This window comes from Amorphotheca resinae (genome assembly GCF_003019875.1).
Source record: "Amorphotheca resinae ATCC 22711 unplaced genomic scaffold M430scaffold_1, whole genome shotgun sequence".
Classification (NCBI taxonomy): Eukaryota; Fungi; Ascomycota; class Leotiomycetes; order Helotiales; family Amorphothecaceae; genus Amorphotheca; species Amorphotheca resinae.
Window position 1 is genome coordinate 1,603,511 of NW_020194471.1, and position 16,773 is coordinate 1,620,283.

The following is a 16,773-nucleotide window of genomic DNA, read 5'->3' on the forward strand; positions in this document are numbered from 1 at the left end:
AGATCCTTCTTCTATAGTGACGGGATATATATCGACGGCCGAGTGTAAGGTAGTCGCTGATAAAAAAGGTGCTGAAGATGAAGGAACGTCTACAGGAGGCGTGCTTAAGCATGGTTGACCTCCCGAACAAATGCGTTTGCCACCTGTGACGAGCCGCTGCCTTATGCAGTATCTCCAATGCATTTCTCGTAGCTGAGACTTCACTCTAATGTGATATGCTTGAGCTTTCTTTGGTTTCTAGTCGTTTCACACAAGTCAGTATAAGTTGCGATCTATCAGGTCTTAATTCCTATTAATGAGGTAGTCTTGTCATTACAACATCTACCCTTCTTCAATCGCAAGCAACGCGCAAGCATCGAACAATCAACGACTTGTCCAAAGTTGGTTTGCATCATGTTTCGACAGTGAGGTAAAAGGGACGAAGAAAATGAATTGGGGATAGAAGCCGGGACATCGGAAGGTCGGAGGGCTGCTGACTCAGCACCAAATGTCTTCGACGACTTCACACCTCGACGATCCACCATCCTTAGACCATTATCCTCCACATCCAAAATGCCGTTCCCGTTCTGGACCTTTGGCTGCATCTACGGCGCCACCTCTGTTGCTTTTGGAGCATTCGGAGCTCATGGCCTGAAGAAACGCATAGCAGATCCGGCCAGAATCGCCAGTTGGAACACGGCAGCTCATTACCAAGTAATTCCCTCTCAGTCGCTTGTTCTCCCCTATTGCCTATATCATAGATAGTATCGTGCTAATACTTTTGCCCTTCAGCTCATCCATTCTGGCGTCCTCCTCCTGACCAGCGCGGTCGCTCCGAAGAATACACTTGCAGCCGGTTTGTTGGTGGCAGGCATGACAATGTTCAGCGGCAGCATATACCTTCTTGTGCTAGATCCGCAGAGATTCAAGGCATTGGGCCCTATTACACCGCTGGGTGGGTTGTGCCTGATTGGTGGATGGGCTGCGTTGGCGTTTGGGAAGAGGATTCCTTTCCCACGATAATCGGGTCCTGATTGAGGAGGTTTTGACGGGAAAGATGGCATATTAAATGCGCACTGGCGTTCTTGGATTGCACTTTGCTTGCATCTCCACTCGAGCAGAATGGGCCATCTGCTGGTGCCTTGTACGATATTTCGGAGTCTCGCTCTTATCAATTCAACTCAATAATACCCCCTTCTTGATCGTCATAAGGCCCATAGCCCCTCGATGACCAAGTTCCAACAATAAAGGAGAGAAGTTAGAACAAGGATAAGGTTATGCCTGACGTTTGCACGAGATACCGGTGTCTTACGTTACTCTTCCTTCTCCGGGACTCCTTTTCCGTTGGATCATCACTTCCGAAGCCAAATTCTGAGCTTGCCTAACCTTACGCCTGCGACAACTACCAACTCTTAAATAGTCCGGAAGCATGGTCATAAAGCCCGTGATTATCTCAAGTTGTCTGGTATGGGAACACACATTCATCAAGATCCGGCTGGCCCTTTTCATCCTCTGCGCCAGAGAAACTTTCAGCTGTCACTCGGGGGAAACGGGACTCAGAATTCATGTAATATGCATTTGAAACATAAGATTAAATATAAGAAAGTTATTCTTTAATCAAGATTCAAATTGCCCATCGTAGAAAGTGCAATCGTTAAGTCTAGCTAGAACTCTCCTGACACTTTTTGAACGTATAAGCCCACCGGTCATGTTCTGTAAGTCTGTGACCACGCTACGGAGTTATTGGTCGAAGGGCTACAACATGGCTTTCATCATAATGGGATTCGAAATGCGCGACTTGCTTTAACGCTGCGCAAACTTTCCTCAGATGAAATGGAGGTAATGACTGACGAAATGTTTGACGATAATGAGTACCCGCACAGCCAGGAAGAAGAGCTCGACAGATCGTGGATGGGCGTGGGATGCTCTTTAAAGATATGAACCACATGATGTATAGAGATCGTACAGAACCTCCACTTCAAACCAGCAAAATATAATCTTAAATAATCCTAAGCTCGTTATTCCCCCTACCTACCTTACCTAGGTACCTAGGTAAGTAGCCGATATAGGCTTTCGCTTGGGACAGGAGGTCCTGTAAGCGAAGGTTCCCCCTTTTTTCCCTGAATCCTTTCTAAAAACGGCTGTAAAACACTTAATAATCTACCTCCGCCCTTTTCTAAAATAATTACCCTTTAAGAGGAACTGATGCCGCTTCCATAACCGATACCAGAAACGAAATATAAGCAATAAGAAGGAATAATGCTGAGGTCTTCTATTCATCCCGTTATACCCCCAAATTTCAGGCTGTCAGGCCTCTACGCGGGGTGAGGTATGGTGATGTCAACCGAGGGATGACTAATCGTATCCAACGTCACGAACCACAGACACAAGGAGACTTCATCCATCATCTTCCACCTTGATAGCACTTCGCTGGAGCCGTCATGATCAAGCATGGGTTCCTAAATATGAACAATCATACATTCTGTCGACTGCAACCCTAAGTCCTTTTCTCTATTTTCGATCTTCTTTGAATTAGGATGATGCAAGTAAGTCGATGTAGGTGTTAGGTATCATTTCTCCCGTTCCCTTTCCTTATTCTCCGTGAGTCCCTGAACGCTTCTCGAAATCTCGATTCCGGATACGATGTCCTATATATATATCTATACCGTTTACCATTTGCCAAAACCAGAGTTAGCGTGTATATACATAGCAATAGCGCCGGGCACCATTGCACCAAGGCGACGATCCACGGCCGCGTCTGCGCATATCACGAGTCATACTTTCTATTTTATTCTCCGCTCATTCTTCTACCCCAGATTTACTCAAAACTTACACACTCCAACACCTCTCGGGCTGGTAACTGCAACCCATACATATATACATCAATATGTACTTCTCGTACCATTCCTCTACCAAGATTGTCTCACGGTATTACAGCTATGGGTACGTATCCCCACCTCACCTCTCCAATCCCAACCCTATTCCAGCGCCGTACCTATATCTATCTGACTTCAACATCACCGCAGTTATTGCTCCAGTGGTAACTGTCGTTCGAACTGGGATCGTTGGGGTCGCTGGATATTTGCCGGGATTCTAATCTTCGTTGGAGCCGTGGCACTGCTAGTCTTACTGTACGATTCTCTCGAGCTTCCACATAACTCTTCGTCATTTCCTCACCACTTCCTTCTAGTCTGCGCATAGCTAATCTAATTTCTCCAGTCTCCTGGCCCAACGGCGCCGGCGCCGTATGCACCAATATCTCGGCTCGATGCCGATGGAATCGCAACCGCCGCAAGACCAAGGACCTTACAACTACGCAAACTCAGGCGCACCTCCAGGGGCCACTGGGCACTATGATCCGAACCTGGGCTATGCGCCGCCGCCAGGGCCGCCGCCACAGTATGCTGGTGGGGATGGCGTTACACAGCCAGCACATACATATCAGCCGCCGGAGAATAAGTGAAGGATGGTGAAGCATGAGAGGGGTGGAAATATGTGATGCCGACTGTATGAATCAGTATGATACCTGAGAGAGGAATAGGTGATTAGTAATAGATACCGCAATAAGTAATGTATTGTTTACATGGAGTTAGAATGGGTCTCTCGAGCAGGATGGGGTTGGATTTCTTTTCCCCCATACATTATTGCCGTGTCTGGATCGTATATCATTGCATCAAGACGGGAAACTCTGCGAGTCTAGACGCATTATAATCGAATTCTCATACTAATGAAACTCCTCGACTCCCATCCGCTCCACCACCTTTTGAGCAAGAAATCGAGTTCGTCCCATACCAGAAGTCCCGCATTTTATGCAGTCTATATAACCCCCGTTAAAGTACCCTCCCAACCTTATCTCCATACCTACCTAAGTAGGTACCTAGACCGTAGTTGACTCACGAGCACTGTCTGTTCCTTGTGAGTTACGACGTGCAAGTTGCAACAAAACTCTAAACATTAGTTGACACGAAGTACAACTACCTTACCTTACCTAAGGTAGGTAAGTGACAGCACAAGCAAAGATGAGGCTACTGCCTCCTATCTGCGATATGCAACAAGAGGCACAACTTAAATGAGGCCACAACCAAAGATGAGAGTATTAATTCGCAGCTGCAACGTGCAACTAAACTCTAACTATTTGCCCCGAGTTAGATAGATAAGGTATACTGAATTACGATACAGGATCAAAAGCGAGGTTGTCGTCACACTGCGATATGCAACAAAGATATTATTGACTTGAGTCAACAGACAAGAACCAATAGGCAAGAGCGCCGTCTACTTATTGTGAGTTACGACATGCAACAAATTACTACTTGACTTAACTCAACAGACCAGAGCCAATAGGCAAGAGCCCTGGCTATTGCTTGTGAGTTACGACGTGCAACAAAACCCTAGTTGACAAAAGTCACAACCAAAGGTGAGGCTATTGCTTTCTATCTGCGACGTGCAACAAAACATTTACTTGGCTTACGTTAATAAGCAATAGCCAATAGACAAGAGCCAATTCTATTCCTTAGGGGTTTACGCTGTATAACAAAACCAGTTGACAAAAAAGCACAACCCGAGTGAGGAGCACAACCAAAGGTGAAGAGGCTATTGCTTCGCAACTGCGATGTGCAACAAAATTTTAGGAAACCAGAAGCACAACCAAAATAATACACAAGCCCCAAGGTTTCACCACGTCTGATTGATACACTACAAGATATATCGTATCCGAACCCTAAAGATTAAGATCCCTTAATAATATAACCTTCAACTACCCCTCAAATCCCACAACTCTCATTTGAAGATCTAAAAGCCTATAAGCTAATACCTAATACTCCTACTCGAGATATCTATCTATCTATACCTCTCCATGAATCGTAAACGCATTGTACTTTTGGCATAATGCTTGTTAATAATTTAAAGACATTGCTATTTTTTGTCACGCCATCAAGAAAACCGTTATATCTTCTTTTTTTCTGATCTGAAATTTGGAGATTGGTTGATGCTAGTACGCAGGGAGGTATTGTGTAAGATAAGATAGTATATGTTGTAAATTTAGGTAGGTAGGTAGGGAAGGCCGAGCAGACATTCGCTTCCACCCTTCGCTTAAGCCCCTGAAATAGCCGGACCTACTAGTAAGTTACCTACCTAGGTAGACGAAGCATCACAAGTACCTAGGTAGGTACCTACCTTACCCAGGCACCTAGCAAGGTAAAACTTGTACATAAAGCATAATATATCTATACCACCAATTCAAAACCCAAAAGTAAATCAAAAGTTGAATATCTACAGTTCTTGGTAATCCAAGGAACAAAGAAGTATATATAAAAACGACGTCTGCTTTCTAAGAAAGCACGGCCTAATCGCGCCGAATACCTACAGACCTGTATTCAACTTTCTCGCATGCAGTACCATGAGGATTGTTTCAACCCACTTCTCAGTGACTCCGCTACAGCTTCCTAGCCAAGATTAATTAGGTCTGTGTCTTCTTGAATATAGTCGTTCATTTTACTTTGCATCGTCAGCCTGACCGAAGATACATGCCCATGCTTTAGCTTACTATACCAAGAATCCGTCCTGGCCCCCTATATAAAGCCTATTTTAGATTGGCTCGAGTTATCCGAACGTGATGTATGTATGGTACATGATTCTGTGATTCAAGCTTGTGTGTAAAAATTGATTTGATTATCTAAATGTGGCTGCACCACGGTAAGCCGAAGAAGATGGCTTTAAATAAAACAAAACTTAACAAGACTCAAATAACAACTGGGAATAAAAAGCAACGCTCTTCTATATCTACATCATCTTTTGACTCTTGACTTCGTAACATCATTCATGTATCATAAGAGCGTAATAGAAGGAAACACGAGGAAACATGAGGAAACACGCCAAACTTTTCAAGTTCTCCCCCATCATCCACACTGATTTTGCAACCTATCCTTCTAACAAGCAGACCATATCGTGACAGATTCATAACTTCGTAACTCAGTACCTCGTTGAGAACGTCTTCTTCGACTTCCTCAGCTTGAAATTCTTGGGCGGGGCCCACATATCTTCCGCCTTAGTCGTGGTCGAGGCCGCGTTCACAGTTTCTCTAACCTCGACCGTTGACGACTTTACTTCTTCTTTCGTAGGATGCGGTACCTGCTCAATCACCTCCTCCATGGAGGCCACTTTCGGTGCCAGTTGAAATTCTCTCACGGGCGATCTAACCTCTTCGCTCAGGGTTTTCGGAAAAGAAGGGGTCCGGGTGAGTTTCCTCTCCGCGAGCACGTTCACCTCCTCGCTCAGTGCCGGCTTCACTTCTTCTCTCGGTGGCTCGTCTACCGTTTTTGCAATCACCTTTGCGGGCATTTTCGCTTCCTGTCTCGGGGAGTTTCTCGGAGTCTCTTTCACCTCTTCTTTGACAGGCTCTTCCACTTTCTGGAGACTGACACTTGGGGAGACTCGTGTTTCCGGTTGTTGAAATTCTTTCAAGTACTGTACTGGGGCCTCTTTCACCTCCTCTTGCGCAGGCACATCTACTTCTCGGGAACTGGCTCTCGCTGGGGCCCCTACTTCCGCTTTCAAGGTCTCCCCCGAATACTCTCTCGGTTGTTGGAAATCTTTCGAGTACTGTATTGGGGCCTCTTTCACCTCCTCTTGCGCAGGCACATCTACTTCTCGGGAACTGGCTCTTGCTGGGGCTTCCGCTTTCAAGGACTCCCTCGAATACTCTCTTGGAGCCGCTTTCGTCTGTTCTTGTTCTTTCGCAGGCTCTTTCACCTCCTTGGAGTCGACGCGTGTCGAGGGTCTAGATTCCGGTACCGAGTATTCTCTTTGAGGGACTTTCACCTCTTCTTTCGGCGCCTCTACGACTTCCTCTTTCATGCAGACTTGAAAATTCTCTCTCGAATCCTCTTTCGTTTGCTCCTTCAATTCGTCCTTTGAAGGTGCGAGAAGAGAGGTTTGGATTTCGGACGTATAATCCTCACTGTTCAAATCAGTCATGCTCAAACAATATATAGATACGCGAAGTTTTTACCTTTTCTTCGTGTAATCAGACAGCTCCAATCCATCCAAACCAGCCTCGATAGATTTCATCAATGTCTCAATCGAGTCCTCCAGTCCATGGCAGTTAGATGATGGACCATACAAATTCCATCTTTGGTTGCTTCCCTTCTTACAGACATCCAAGACCTTGATACTTCGAATGGCGCGGGCGAGATCTTTGAACCTCCTGCCGTTGAATGGTGCCTCGGGCTTAGGCCAGATGCCGATCTTGCGTGAGCTCTTCATCAAGGATCCCAATACCATAGAATCACAGGCGTATTTAAGCTCATCGTCCAGGGAACCGTCGCAAACAGTTTCACCAACCATGTACCTGTTGATGAGCGTATGAATGACCATGATGGCAGTCTCAATCGCAAATTCTCGACCTTTCTTGATTGCATCTACGTATAATTAGCTCGAACTCTTCAATTTCAGTCAGAAAAAATCAGCCTTACCGACGATACTGTGTGAAATTGGAACATCCCCCACATCTTGGTCCAGTTCCTCGGTGCATTCCCATTGGGCAAGTCGGGACATGTCCTTGAACTCAGAAGGCCTGTTGAATACCCAGAATACGAAGAGCAATGGAAGCACATTCTCATTATACGATTTGGGAAGCCCCTCTCTCTGGAGATTTTCGATCCAAGTGTCCGAAAAGAACTCCACAGTCTCTAGAAATTCATATCTACTGACCAGAACCGCAAGTTTGCTGAGTACTTCAAGGCTAACTTGACGTGGAACTTTCCTACTGGCTCCGTGAATAATATTCAGCAAAATAATCATAGTATCCAGGTCGTCCGAAAGTGGAATCGTGACGTGCCCTTTGGTATGAAGGGTGATCGCCTCGTTGGAATTGCCGCTCAAGATCTTCTGAAAATGTTGAGATGCGAGCATCATGTGCCTCGATGAGACAACGCAATGGACCTCGTGACTCGATATAACAATTCTTTCTGGCTTCTTTGCGCGTACTGGTGGGGTCACGGGTTGTTCATCTTCGCTAGGTTCAATCACCCTCGCTGCTTGTTGTCTCTTCAAGGAGGCCCAAAAAGAAGCGGGAGGACTCGGGGAGCGATCGCGCCGTGAGGAGGCATCAGACCCGCGCGATGCTCTCGGTGGTGGAGGGTAGAAGGGGCCATTCTCGCTCCCAGGAGGATCAGGGGCGAAAAACAGAACACTCTCTTCGGGCTCTTCGGGCTCTGCGGGTGCTTCAGGCTCGACTCCGGATGCGGCTTCCTGTGGCCCATCTTCTTCGATCGACCTCTGTTCTTCCACCTCTTTCATAACATAGCGGGTAAGGATCAAGGTGACATCGCCATTTGGCATGAAAGTCAAAGTCTCAGGCGCCATCCTCGATCAAGGTTTAGCGTTCGGCCTGAAAAGTCTGTCCACGTACGAGAGAGAGGTCGGTGAGATTCCCATTCAAACTCTCCGCAAATATTATATTCACCGTCTGGATCTCGAGAACACATCTGAACTGCCAACTGGGAGAAACGAAAAGAAAAAAATTGATGAAGATGAAGCGATAATTTCTTTTTCTTTCGTCTGACATTTGAAAGATTAATTTAGAAGCCGCCTGAACTGCATTAGTGGCGACCATGAGTTGGCCAGACAAGGCCAGTTGCCAATTGGTGAGTTGAAATGGTGGATCATGGATATTTGCTGGGTGTGTACGGTGTACAGCTGGCGCTAAGCCTGATTTCGGCTCAAATTGGACGACATTGGGTAGCCTTGCATATTCGAAATTCCTGCGCCAACCTCTCCGACGTCTCCAGCCCCTGAGTTATCATGACCGTGCCGCAACATTCAGGAGTCAGAGCTCAATCGCCAAGTCGGACCAAGTATAGTTGGCGAAGAAAAACCGACAAGTTCAGACCGTAAGGTAACATAGAGATCAGTTGTGTGAGTTGACTGAGGCGAAGGTGATTGCAAGAGCGGTGTGCTGACTAATACGTCGCCTACTGTCTCTCGGGTAATCCTAACCCCTTTCTTCGTCATATATCAACACATCCCAATCAATATCCAGAGATCACTACCTACCTACCAGGTAGCTACCAGTCAAGGGTCGATGGATTTCAACCCCGCCTCCATAGATAGAGATGGTCAGTGATAGAGCTTGAGTCTATAGCCCTACACACACAGTTCAATCACTCACTTCATTCACAAGATCACCTCAAGTCAGCGGAAGGAATTACACATCAGATTCTTTATAGCAAGATGATGGATTCGCTGAGCGTTTCACATCCCTAATTGCCCTAAAATCTAAACATAGGGATCCCAAGCATCTTCACTGTTCCTCCACTGCCTTCGCGTTCTCATGATGGCTAGATCCAGTCTTGCCATCCATCTCCATCGCCGCCTCCTCATCCAGCTCGATCTCCTTCGCCTTCCCGTCATGCACCGCACCCGCCCTGCTCACCAGCTCGAAGTGGCTACCTGTCCGCTCCTGCCCGCACGCCGTCACGATCCCCACCGTGGCGAACACGATGCAGAGCACGATCTGCATGACCTGCGAGTAGTTGGGCCTGCCGTGCTTGATCCAGTGCGTCGCAGCCACGGTCTGGATCTGCGCCGCTGGCGCCGACACCATGTTGCCGACCTGGTAGACGGTGCCGGGGAAGACGCCGCGGAATTGCGGCGGCGCGTATTCGTTCAGGAGGACGGGCATCACGCCCCAGGACCCGTTGTTGGCGGCTTGTAAGAAGAAGACGCCAACGGCGAGGACGCGCCAGTCGTTGGGGAGCGTCCAGAGGGGGATCAAGGCGAGGCCGAAGGAGACAGCAGCGACGACAGTGAGACGGCGCCCGAAGAATTGACTGTAGTAGCCGCAGATGGCGCCGCCGACGACGGCACCGCATTGTCCAAGGATGGTGAGGAGACTGGCTGTGTAATTGTCAAAGCCTTTCTGGACTTTGATGAAGGTGACGTACATATCCTGAGATGCGATCAGTATCAGAGTCGATTAACTATGTCAGTTCGAGCTTCGCTTACCTGAGAGCCGTGTGATTGCCAGTTGAAGGCAGACGAGAGGACAACACAGTAGATGAACATCTTCCAGTATTGAACAGCTGCTAGTTTAGCATCCTTCAGGAATAGAGAAGTGCGTTTCTTCATCGAATGTTGCGCTTCCTCTCCCAAGTCCTGCTTGCGATAGATTCTCGATTCTGGAATGAGCATAACCACAATAGCCCAGAAAGCAGTGAACCCAGCGCCAATGAAGAAGATGGCCTTGTATCCTTGTGGAGATTTCGGCACCACAGCCAAGTTCATGACCGCGGCAATGAGGTAGCCGATCGAGTAGCCCTGTTGAAGAATCCCTGAGAAGAGGCCGCGCGCGTCAACAGGCATATTCTCTAGAGCGAGGGCAGCAGCTAGTCCCCAGATCCCACCCATAGCGATTCCGAATAGAGAACGGACGCCGATGAAGGCGCCGTAATTAGGGCAAAATGCTGTCCCAATCTGGAGAACTGCGAGAACCCAGAGATTGATCGACTTCGGGCCAACGTCAGCATGGTTGGAACGCAGGGGGCCCATCGAGTTATCATACCATAACCCATTTCCTCCCGAACATATCACTCAACAGCCCGATGATAAAGGCGCCCAAAGAGCGAAAGAGCAACGTCAGAGTGATAGAGAGGGTAATTGCGTTGAGCGATTTATCGAACTTCACTGACAGGTCCGTCACGACCAAGTTGACGGCGTTGAAGTCATAACCGTCGGCTGTCCACGCACCCCTATAACTCTCGTTAGCGGTCTCGCCTGAAGCCATGACATGACGCCGTCACAGGTCTACTCACAAGCCCACGATGAAAAATATCCAGTTCTCCAGAGTCAAAAGCCCAACGACCTTCCACGGGGCCGCAGGAGCCACGCGTGGCATTTTCTTGGTCACCATCTCTCCATTCTCATCAATGAAGGTGACGTTATTCTCCCACAGCTTCAAGTTCTGAAGGACTCCCATCGTGGCTTCTGACAGTGCTACAAACTGCGGGAAAACTGGAAATCTGGCGGCGAAAAAAAAGACACGGAGAATCGTAGAGCAGGACTGTCAAGCACAGCTATCCACTCCACAACTGAGAGGTAAGAAGAGGAGGAGATGGGCCAGGTTCGACTGGCATGAGAGAAGTCGAGGCCATCTTTTCAGGAGAATTCGATTGGCCTCTCAACCAGATGTTGGCGACGGGGTACTAGCCTCCCCCCGCGGGGGTCAGCCAATCAGCAGCAGGCCAGAGGGCCATGAGTAGTCTTTCACGTTTTGCGGGGTTAGGACGGGGTGACAAATGCGGAGGCGACTATTACCGGCTCAGACGAGAGGCCTGGACCGGGGAATGTGGGATTCTGAGGTTCTGGGAAGCGGAGAAAGCAAGGAGACGCTGCAGGTGGATTGCGGGGCGGGCCCATGCCAGTGACGCGGGACTCCGTCTTTTGGGCCATGATGGTTGCCATTCATGTTTAGCCGTCATGTTGCGGGTGTTGTGGTTCCTGGGAAATGCGGGTGAAAGTTTGCGGAGTAGGCAAGGGAGGCGGGGCGGGCTGGTGTCGCACAACAGCGCGGAGGAGTCCAGGACGGCGGAGAATACCCGAGGGGCACTCCACTTTGGGCTAGACTGCGGCGGGCGGCAAAACGGCATAAGAGGAATGGCGTAGGGCGGAATTTGTGGTCACGGTCACGACGTCAAAGACTCAGGAAGCAGAGATCCGGACGGGAATCCTCCCTTTTCTCTCTCTTCGTTCTCTCGGTTCTCCCCCTTTCACTCCCACTTTCAACGCCCTTGTAAACCCCGTTCGATCAATCAACGCTTCACTTCTCGCACACCAACCTCACTCTGATTAGACAGCGCCAAGAACACGCTCCGGCACGCACTCTGCAAGGTCTCATTCACATGTGATAGTTGGTATCTGGTTCCCTCATGAGTTGTCCAGAAAAAGGGGCATCACGTGACTAACCCCCTATTGCGACTTCATTGATGATTATAGCCATCTAGCCATTTGGCCGTCCGTCTGGCGCCCTCGAGCACATAATCCTGATCACTACCGCACATGATAAACTTGCCGATTCCGTCCGCCATGCCAATGAACTTGTTGATCAGATCCTGTCTAGCATACAAACCCCCAATGCCCAGCGCCTTGCCCGTCTTCTTGCACGCCGCAATCACCTTCCGGTACGCCTCTTCGATCCTGGCATCGTCGTGCTGCCCTGGGATTCCATAGCACGCTGTCAAATCATTCGTCCCGATCAGCAGCACGTCGACGTTGGGAACCGCTGCGATGGCGTCGAGGTTCTCCAGCGCCTCCAGCGTCTCGATCATGATAATGCACATAACCTGCTCGTTGACAGCCAGACTGGCCTCGATCGTCGGGAATGAACCATAGCGCAGGGACGCCAGCCCTCCAATGGCTGAGCGGTCCCCGTCCGGGAAGAACTTCGCTGCTCGACTGCTCTCCAGCGCGTGGCTCTCCGTCTTAACGTGGGGGATAATGACAGCCTGTGCACCGCCATCCAGGACCCGGGGGACAAAACTACAGTCGATGCTGGGTACTCGCACCACGGGTGTGATGCCGTGGGCCAGAGCCGCCATGGTGAATTGGGCGCACTGGTCGAGATCAATAGAGCTGTGCTCAAGGTCGACAAGCACCCCGTCCATGCCAGAGGCAGCTGCGTAGCCAACTATCTCGATTCCCCGCGAGTACCGAATAGACATTGCACTGACAACTTTTCCCTCGCGGAGCTTGGCCTTCATAGTGTTGGGGTGGACCAGCTGGGTAGCTGAGATAGGCGTGGCCGCGGAGCCGTTGGTAGGTACCGTCATCGTGATGAAATTATATCGTATGTGAAATAAACAAGAATGAAAATGTAAACTGGAGACGTAGAGGCTTCTATATCATTCTCCAACGAAAGTCTTCCTCGTAGAGTTGGCGGACCCTTCGTTCTATACAACAGAACATGTGATATGCAGCTGTGGAACTCCGTCTTAAATCCGCAACCAGCATGACTTCAACACCGGCGATTAAACGCAAACCACCCACTTTGAGCATCACCATCCACGGGTAGAAAAAGAAATCGGATCCTGTGGATAACACGAAAGAGACGGATATTCATCGACCATCCGTCTACCATCCCTTCTCTCTTCTCCATCTCTCTTTCACACAATAAACCATCCACCATGGCACCCCAACTCCAAGACCCCAGCCTTTTCATCACGAAGGGCTACATCAACGGCGAATGGATCTCCCAATCTACAACCGGGAAGACCTTCGACGTAACGAATCCTGCCAATGGTGAGACCATCGCCAGCTTCCCAGAGATGGGCATCGCGGAGGTCGCATCCAGCTCGGCCGCTGCCACGGCCGCCTTCAAGACATGGAAGAAATCCAGCCCCAAGGCTCGCGGCAAGATCCTGCGCAAATGGGCTGATTTGATGAATGCCCACGCCGCCGACCTGGGCACGCTGATGACCTTGGAGAACGGAAAGCCTTACGCGGAAGCCAAGGGCGAAATTGCCTTCGCCGCCGGGTACCTCGAGTTCTACGCTGGCGAGGCGGAGCGCCAGTACGGCGACATCATTCCCTCTAGCTCCAACACTGCAAACCGGCTGCTCGCCATCAAACAGCCCATTGGTGTTGTGGCTTGTCTCTGCCCCTGGAACTTCCCAGCGGCGATGATTACTCGTAAGGCGGGTGCGGCGATTGCGGCCGGTTGTACTGTTGTTCTCAAGCCGGCGGGCGAGACCCCGCTGACTGCGATGGCAATCACCAAGTTATCAGAGGAGGCTGGTTTGCCTAAGGGTGTGTTGAACGTCCTAACGACGATGGGGAACCTGGCTGAGGTGGGCAAGGCGCTGTGTGAGGATCCCCTGATCCGAAAGTTGTCTTTCACGGGATCAACGAGGGTAGGGACGCTTCTCATGCAGCAGTGCTCAGGATCATTGAAGAAGCTGTCTCTGGAGCTAGGCGGGAACTCGCCATTTATCGTCTTCGACGATGCAGACATTCCCAGTGCGGTGGGCGCATTAATGGGAGCCAAGATCCGGAATTCAGGCCAGACCTGTGTCTGCGCCAACCGGGTCTTTGTCCAGCGAGGGATCCACGATGCCTTTGCCAAAGCGCTGGTAGAGAAGTTCCAAGCTGTCAAGGTCGGAGATGGGTTTGGCGAGGGGGTCATGGTCGGACCGCTCACCGTGCCTCAAGGTGTTCAAAAAGCCCAGAAGCACATCGAAGACGCCATCAGCAAGGGCGCCAAGGTCCTACACGGAGGCAAACCCATCCCCGGCAATGGCAACTTCTTCGAAGCAACTGTCATGTCTGACATGAAGCCCAACATGCTCTCCCACAACGAGGAGATCTTCGCCCCTGTTGCTCAGCTGTATCCCTTTGATACCGAGGAGGAAGTCATTGCGTTGGCGAACAACACAGACGTCGGTCTTGGCTCGTACATCTGCACCGAGAACATGGGCCGCATGTGGCGCGTTGCCGAGGAGCTCGAGGCTGGTATGGTGGGCGTCAACACTGGAGTGATCGCTGGTGGTGAATTGCCATTTGGTGGTGTCAAGGCCAGTGGTTTTGGAAAGGAGGGCGGAAAGGAAGGTGTCGAGGAATTCATGGTGACCAAGTTAATCGTCATGGCTGTCCCGCAAAGCCCAACTGCGTGAAAATATATATAGAATTTAAATAGATAGGTATCATGAAATTAGAATGAAATTGTATGATTGCATCACCTGCCCTGCGTTAGTAAATAGCACGTGATTAGTGAGGACGCAGGACCTGGTCCTGAATCTTTGTCAGACCATGTATGAGCGCCTTCTTTTCTGCGCTGCTTTCCGTCTATATACTATTTGGCAGATAAGGCGACATTCGTCCTTCCGCCCACGCCACCGTCCAGGGTGTGTCAACATATCGGGTAAGTGTGCATCATACCGCCGAAACGATACCAGGTATACTCCGCGCACGTGAAAAAGGGGGCAAACTTTTATCCTACCTACCTAAGGTACCTTAGATAACAAGTTAGGTAAACTTTCAGGGCTTACACACTTTGTATCTTAACTTGTCTTACGAAGATAATAAAGTATATGTATATAATTGGCTAGAAGCGTATCTTGATTCTTTGCGAACCTACTGTCACTGAATATACTAATCTGGGCATTGGAAAGATAGTCTTTTCAGAAAGAAGTAAGTCATGTATTTCAACTTCATGTTTCAGTACTAGCTCTTACTTTAATGTCTCAAGATGGGTTTCGACCAAAGATAGATTGTGTCCAGACAATATGAAGGGTCAGGGTCAGTCACCATATACGATTCATAGCACATATCAATTTAAGAAAAGTGTGTGATCATGTATGATGGGTCATCAGATATTCCATTTTCTATAAATATCCCAAGGTCTATAAATGCCCCCCGTCTAAAAGAAAATACCCGATTTAAATACTCCTGCCTCCATCCACATGGTGGTCGATTCCCGTGATGAAGCTTGATTCATCACTCGCCAGCCACAGCGATACATTCGCAACATCATCCGCCGTCGTGAGTCGGCCCAGTGGGATCTGGAACAGCTGGGCCGCCTTGGCGCGGTACTCGGGCGTGTTCTCGAAGCCCGGGACGAAGTTGTTCGCCAGCTGCGTGGGCACCAGCACGGGGCACACGGAGTTCACGCGGATGCCGTGCTCGCCGAACTCGTGCGCCAGGGCCTTGGAGGCGTTGGAGACGGCGGCTTTGGAGGAGTTGTACCAGGTCAGCTTGCCGCGGGGTCGGATGGCGGCGATGGAGGAAATGTTGACGACGGAGCCGCCGGTCTTCTGGGCGATCATGAGTGGGAAGATGGCTTGCACGGAGTGGAAGATGGATTTGACGTTGACGGCGTAGACCTTTTCGAAGTTGGCCTCGGAGACGGTGAGGGAGGATTCGGCGGGGTAGGCTGTGCCGGCGTTGTTGACGAGGATGTCAAGCTTGCCGTTAAATGAGGATTGAATGAGCTTGGCGATCTCGTCCCAGTCACTGCGCTTGGTGACATCTGCTCGGATGAACTCGGCCTTGGTGCCTTGGGATCTCAGCGACTCAACGACAGCCTTGCCTGACTCGGCGTTGAAGTCTGCAATAATGATAGAGGCGCCCTCGCTAGCGAACTTGCGGCTGATGGTCTCGCCGATTCCCTGTCCTCCACCGGTGACCAAGGCAACCTTGCCATCCAGACGGCCATAGTGCCGGGTACCATTCGTTTGGGAGGCCATTGTTGTCGTGAGGCTGAGATGACAGATGAGAGGATTGGATGAGGTTATGAAAGCGGTAAAGCGGTAAAGTTGTACAGCGGTACAAGTGTCAAAGTGTCAAAGTGCGGTGAATGTTGGTCGATAGATACCCTGATCAGCTTCACAATCCCATGTTATTATCCTAATCGTGCTCCGCGCTGCAGCCGTCGACGTGGGGCAATTGCGGGGGCGGGGTCATGCGCCGCCGCAAACCACTCCGCCGCCGTCTTAAAGCCGCTCCTCTCTACCGCCGCAACGACAGCGCCAGGGACCCGCGCGACATTTCCGCTTGGGGAAAAGGATGTTCCCGCGGACTCCGCGGCGGGAGTTTCGTGGAGATCGTGGGCATCGTGAGAATCATGCCTCTGACAGGGTCGCCTGTCAATAAACCCTGCCCGCCACCCGCCCTTGACTTAAATGCTAACCTTGCTAACCTTTAGACCTTCAGATCGTGGTCCAGGAACATCGTTGCTTACACATCACACACCTGCAACTCCAACTCGAAATACCAATCTGTTTCTAAAATGTGGAAGACACTCTCAGC

General features: G+C 49.9%; 7 protein-coding genes across 7 annotated transcripts; 3 read left to right on the forward strand and 4 right to left on the reverse strand.

Annotated features, from left to right (window-relative positions):
• Positions 1-552: 552 nt before the first annotated feature.
• On the forward strand, positions 553-1,002 carry M430DRAFT_92013 (hypothetical protein; the record flags this gene model as incomplete). The annotated part of the gene is made up of 2 exons (XM_024869691.1): positions 553-693; positions 772-1,002. 2 exons carry the CDS (start codon positions 553-555, stop codon positions 1,000-1,002), a joined length of 372 nt encoding a protein of 123 aa, XP_024725134.1.
• A 2,243-nt stretch (positions 1,003-3,245) lies between these two features.
• M430DRAFT_32279 (hypothetical protein) lies at positions 3,246-3,683 on the forward strand (the record flags this gene model as incomplete). Its single annotated transcript, XM_024866138.1, has 1 exon — positions 3,246-3,683. A coding segment is annotated over one exon (197 nt), but the record flags the coding sequence as incomplete, so codon positions are not given.
• A 2,263-nt stretch (positions 3,684-5,946) lies between these two features.
• M430DRAFT_46695 (hypothetical protein) lies at positions 5,947-8,340 on the reverse strand (the record flags this gene model as incomplete). The annotated part of the gene is made up of 3 exons (XM_024867869.1): positions 5,947-6,934; positions 6,986-7,394; positions 7,449-8,340. The coding sequence occupies 3 exons, from the start codon at positions 8,338-8,340 to the stop codon at positions 5,947-5,949; spliced, it is 2,289 nt and encodes a 762-aa protein (XP_024725136.1).
• Positions 8,341-9,277: 937 nt separating this feature from the next.
• M430DRAFT_14879 (hypothetical protein) lies at positions 9,278-10,951 on the reverse strand (the record flags this gene model as incomplete). Its single annotated transcript, XM_024863142.1, has 4 exons — positions 9,278-9,925; positions 9,982-10,482; positions 10,538-10,724; positions 10,788-10,951. 4 exons carry the CDS (start codon positions 10,949-10,951, stop codon positions 9,278-9,280), a joined length of 1,500 nt encoding a protein of 499 aa, XP_024725137.1.
• A 1,000-nt stretch (positions 10,952-11,951) lies between these two features.
• M430DRAFT_46697 (hypothetical protein) lies at positions 11,952-12,731 on the reverse strand (the record flags this gene model as incomplete). The annotated part of the gene is made up of 1 exon (XM_024867870.1): positions 11,952-12,731. The coding sequence occupies one exon, from the start codon at positions 12,729-12,731 to the stop codon at positions 11,952-11,954; it is 780 nt and encodes a 259-aa protein (XP_024725138.1).
• A 289-nt stretch (positions 12,732-13,020) lies between these two features.
• On the forward strand, positions 13,021-14,705 carry M430DRAFT_32283 (hypothetical protein). The gene has a single exon (XM_024866139.1). The coding sequence runs from the start codon at positions 13,155-13,157 to the stop codon at positions 14,637-14,639; it is 1,485 nt and encodes a 494-aa protein (XP_024725139.1). The 5' UTR covers positions 13,021-13,154; the 3' UTR covers positions 14,640-14,705.
• A 699-nt stretch (positions 14,706-15,404) lies between these two features.
• Positions 15,405-16,211, reverse strand: M430DRAFT_92965 (hypothetical protein; the record flags this gene model as incomplete). The annotated part of the gene is made up of 1 exon (XM_024869751.1): positions 15,405-16,211. One exon carries the CDS (start codon positions 16,209-16,211, stop codon positions 15,405-15,407), a length of 807 nt encoding a protein of 268 aa, XP_024725140.1.
• Between the last annotated feature and the right edge of the window lie 562 nt (positions 16,212-16,773).

Excerpts from the sequence above, each read along its gene's own strand:
- M430DRAFT_32283 (XM_024866139.1), top strand. The coding sequence starts at position 13,155 with ATGGCACCCCAACTCCAAGACCCCAGCCTTTTCATCACGAAGGGCTAC.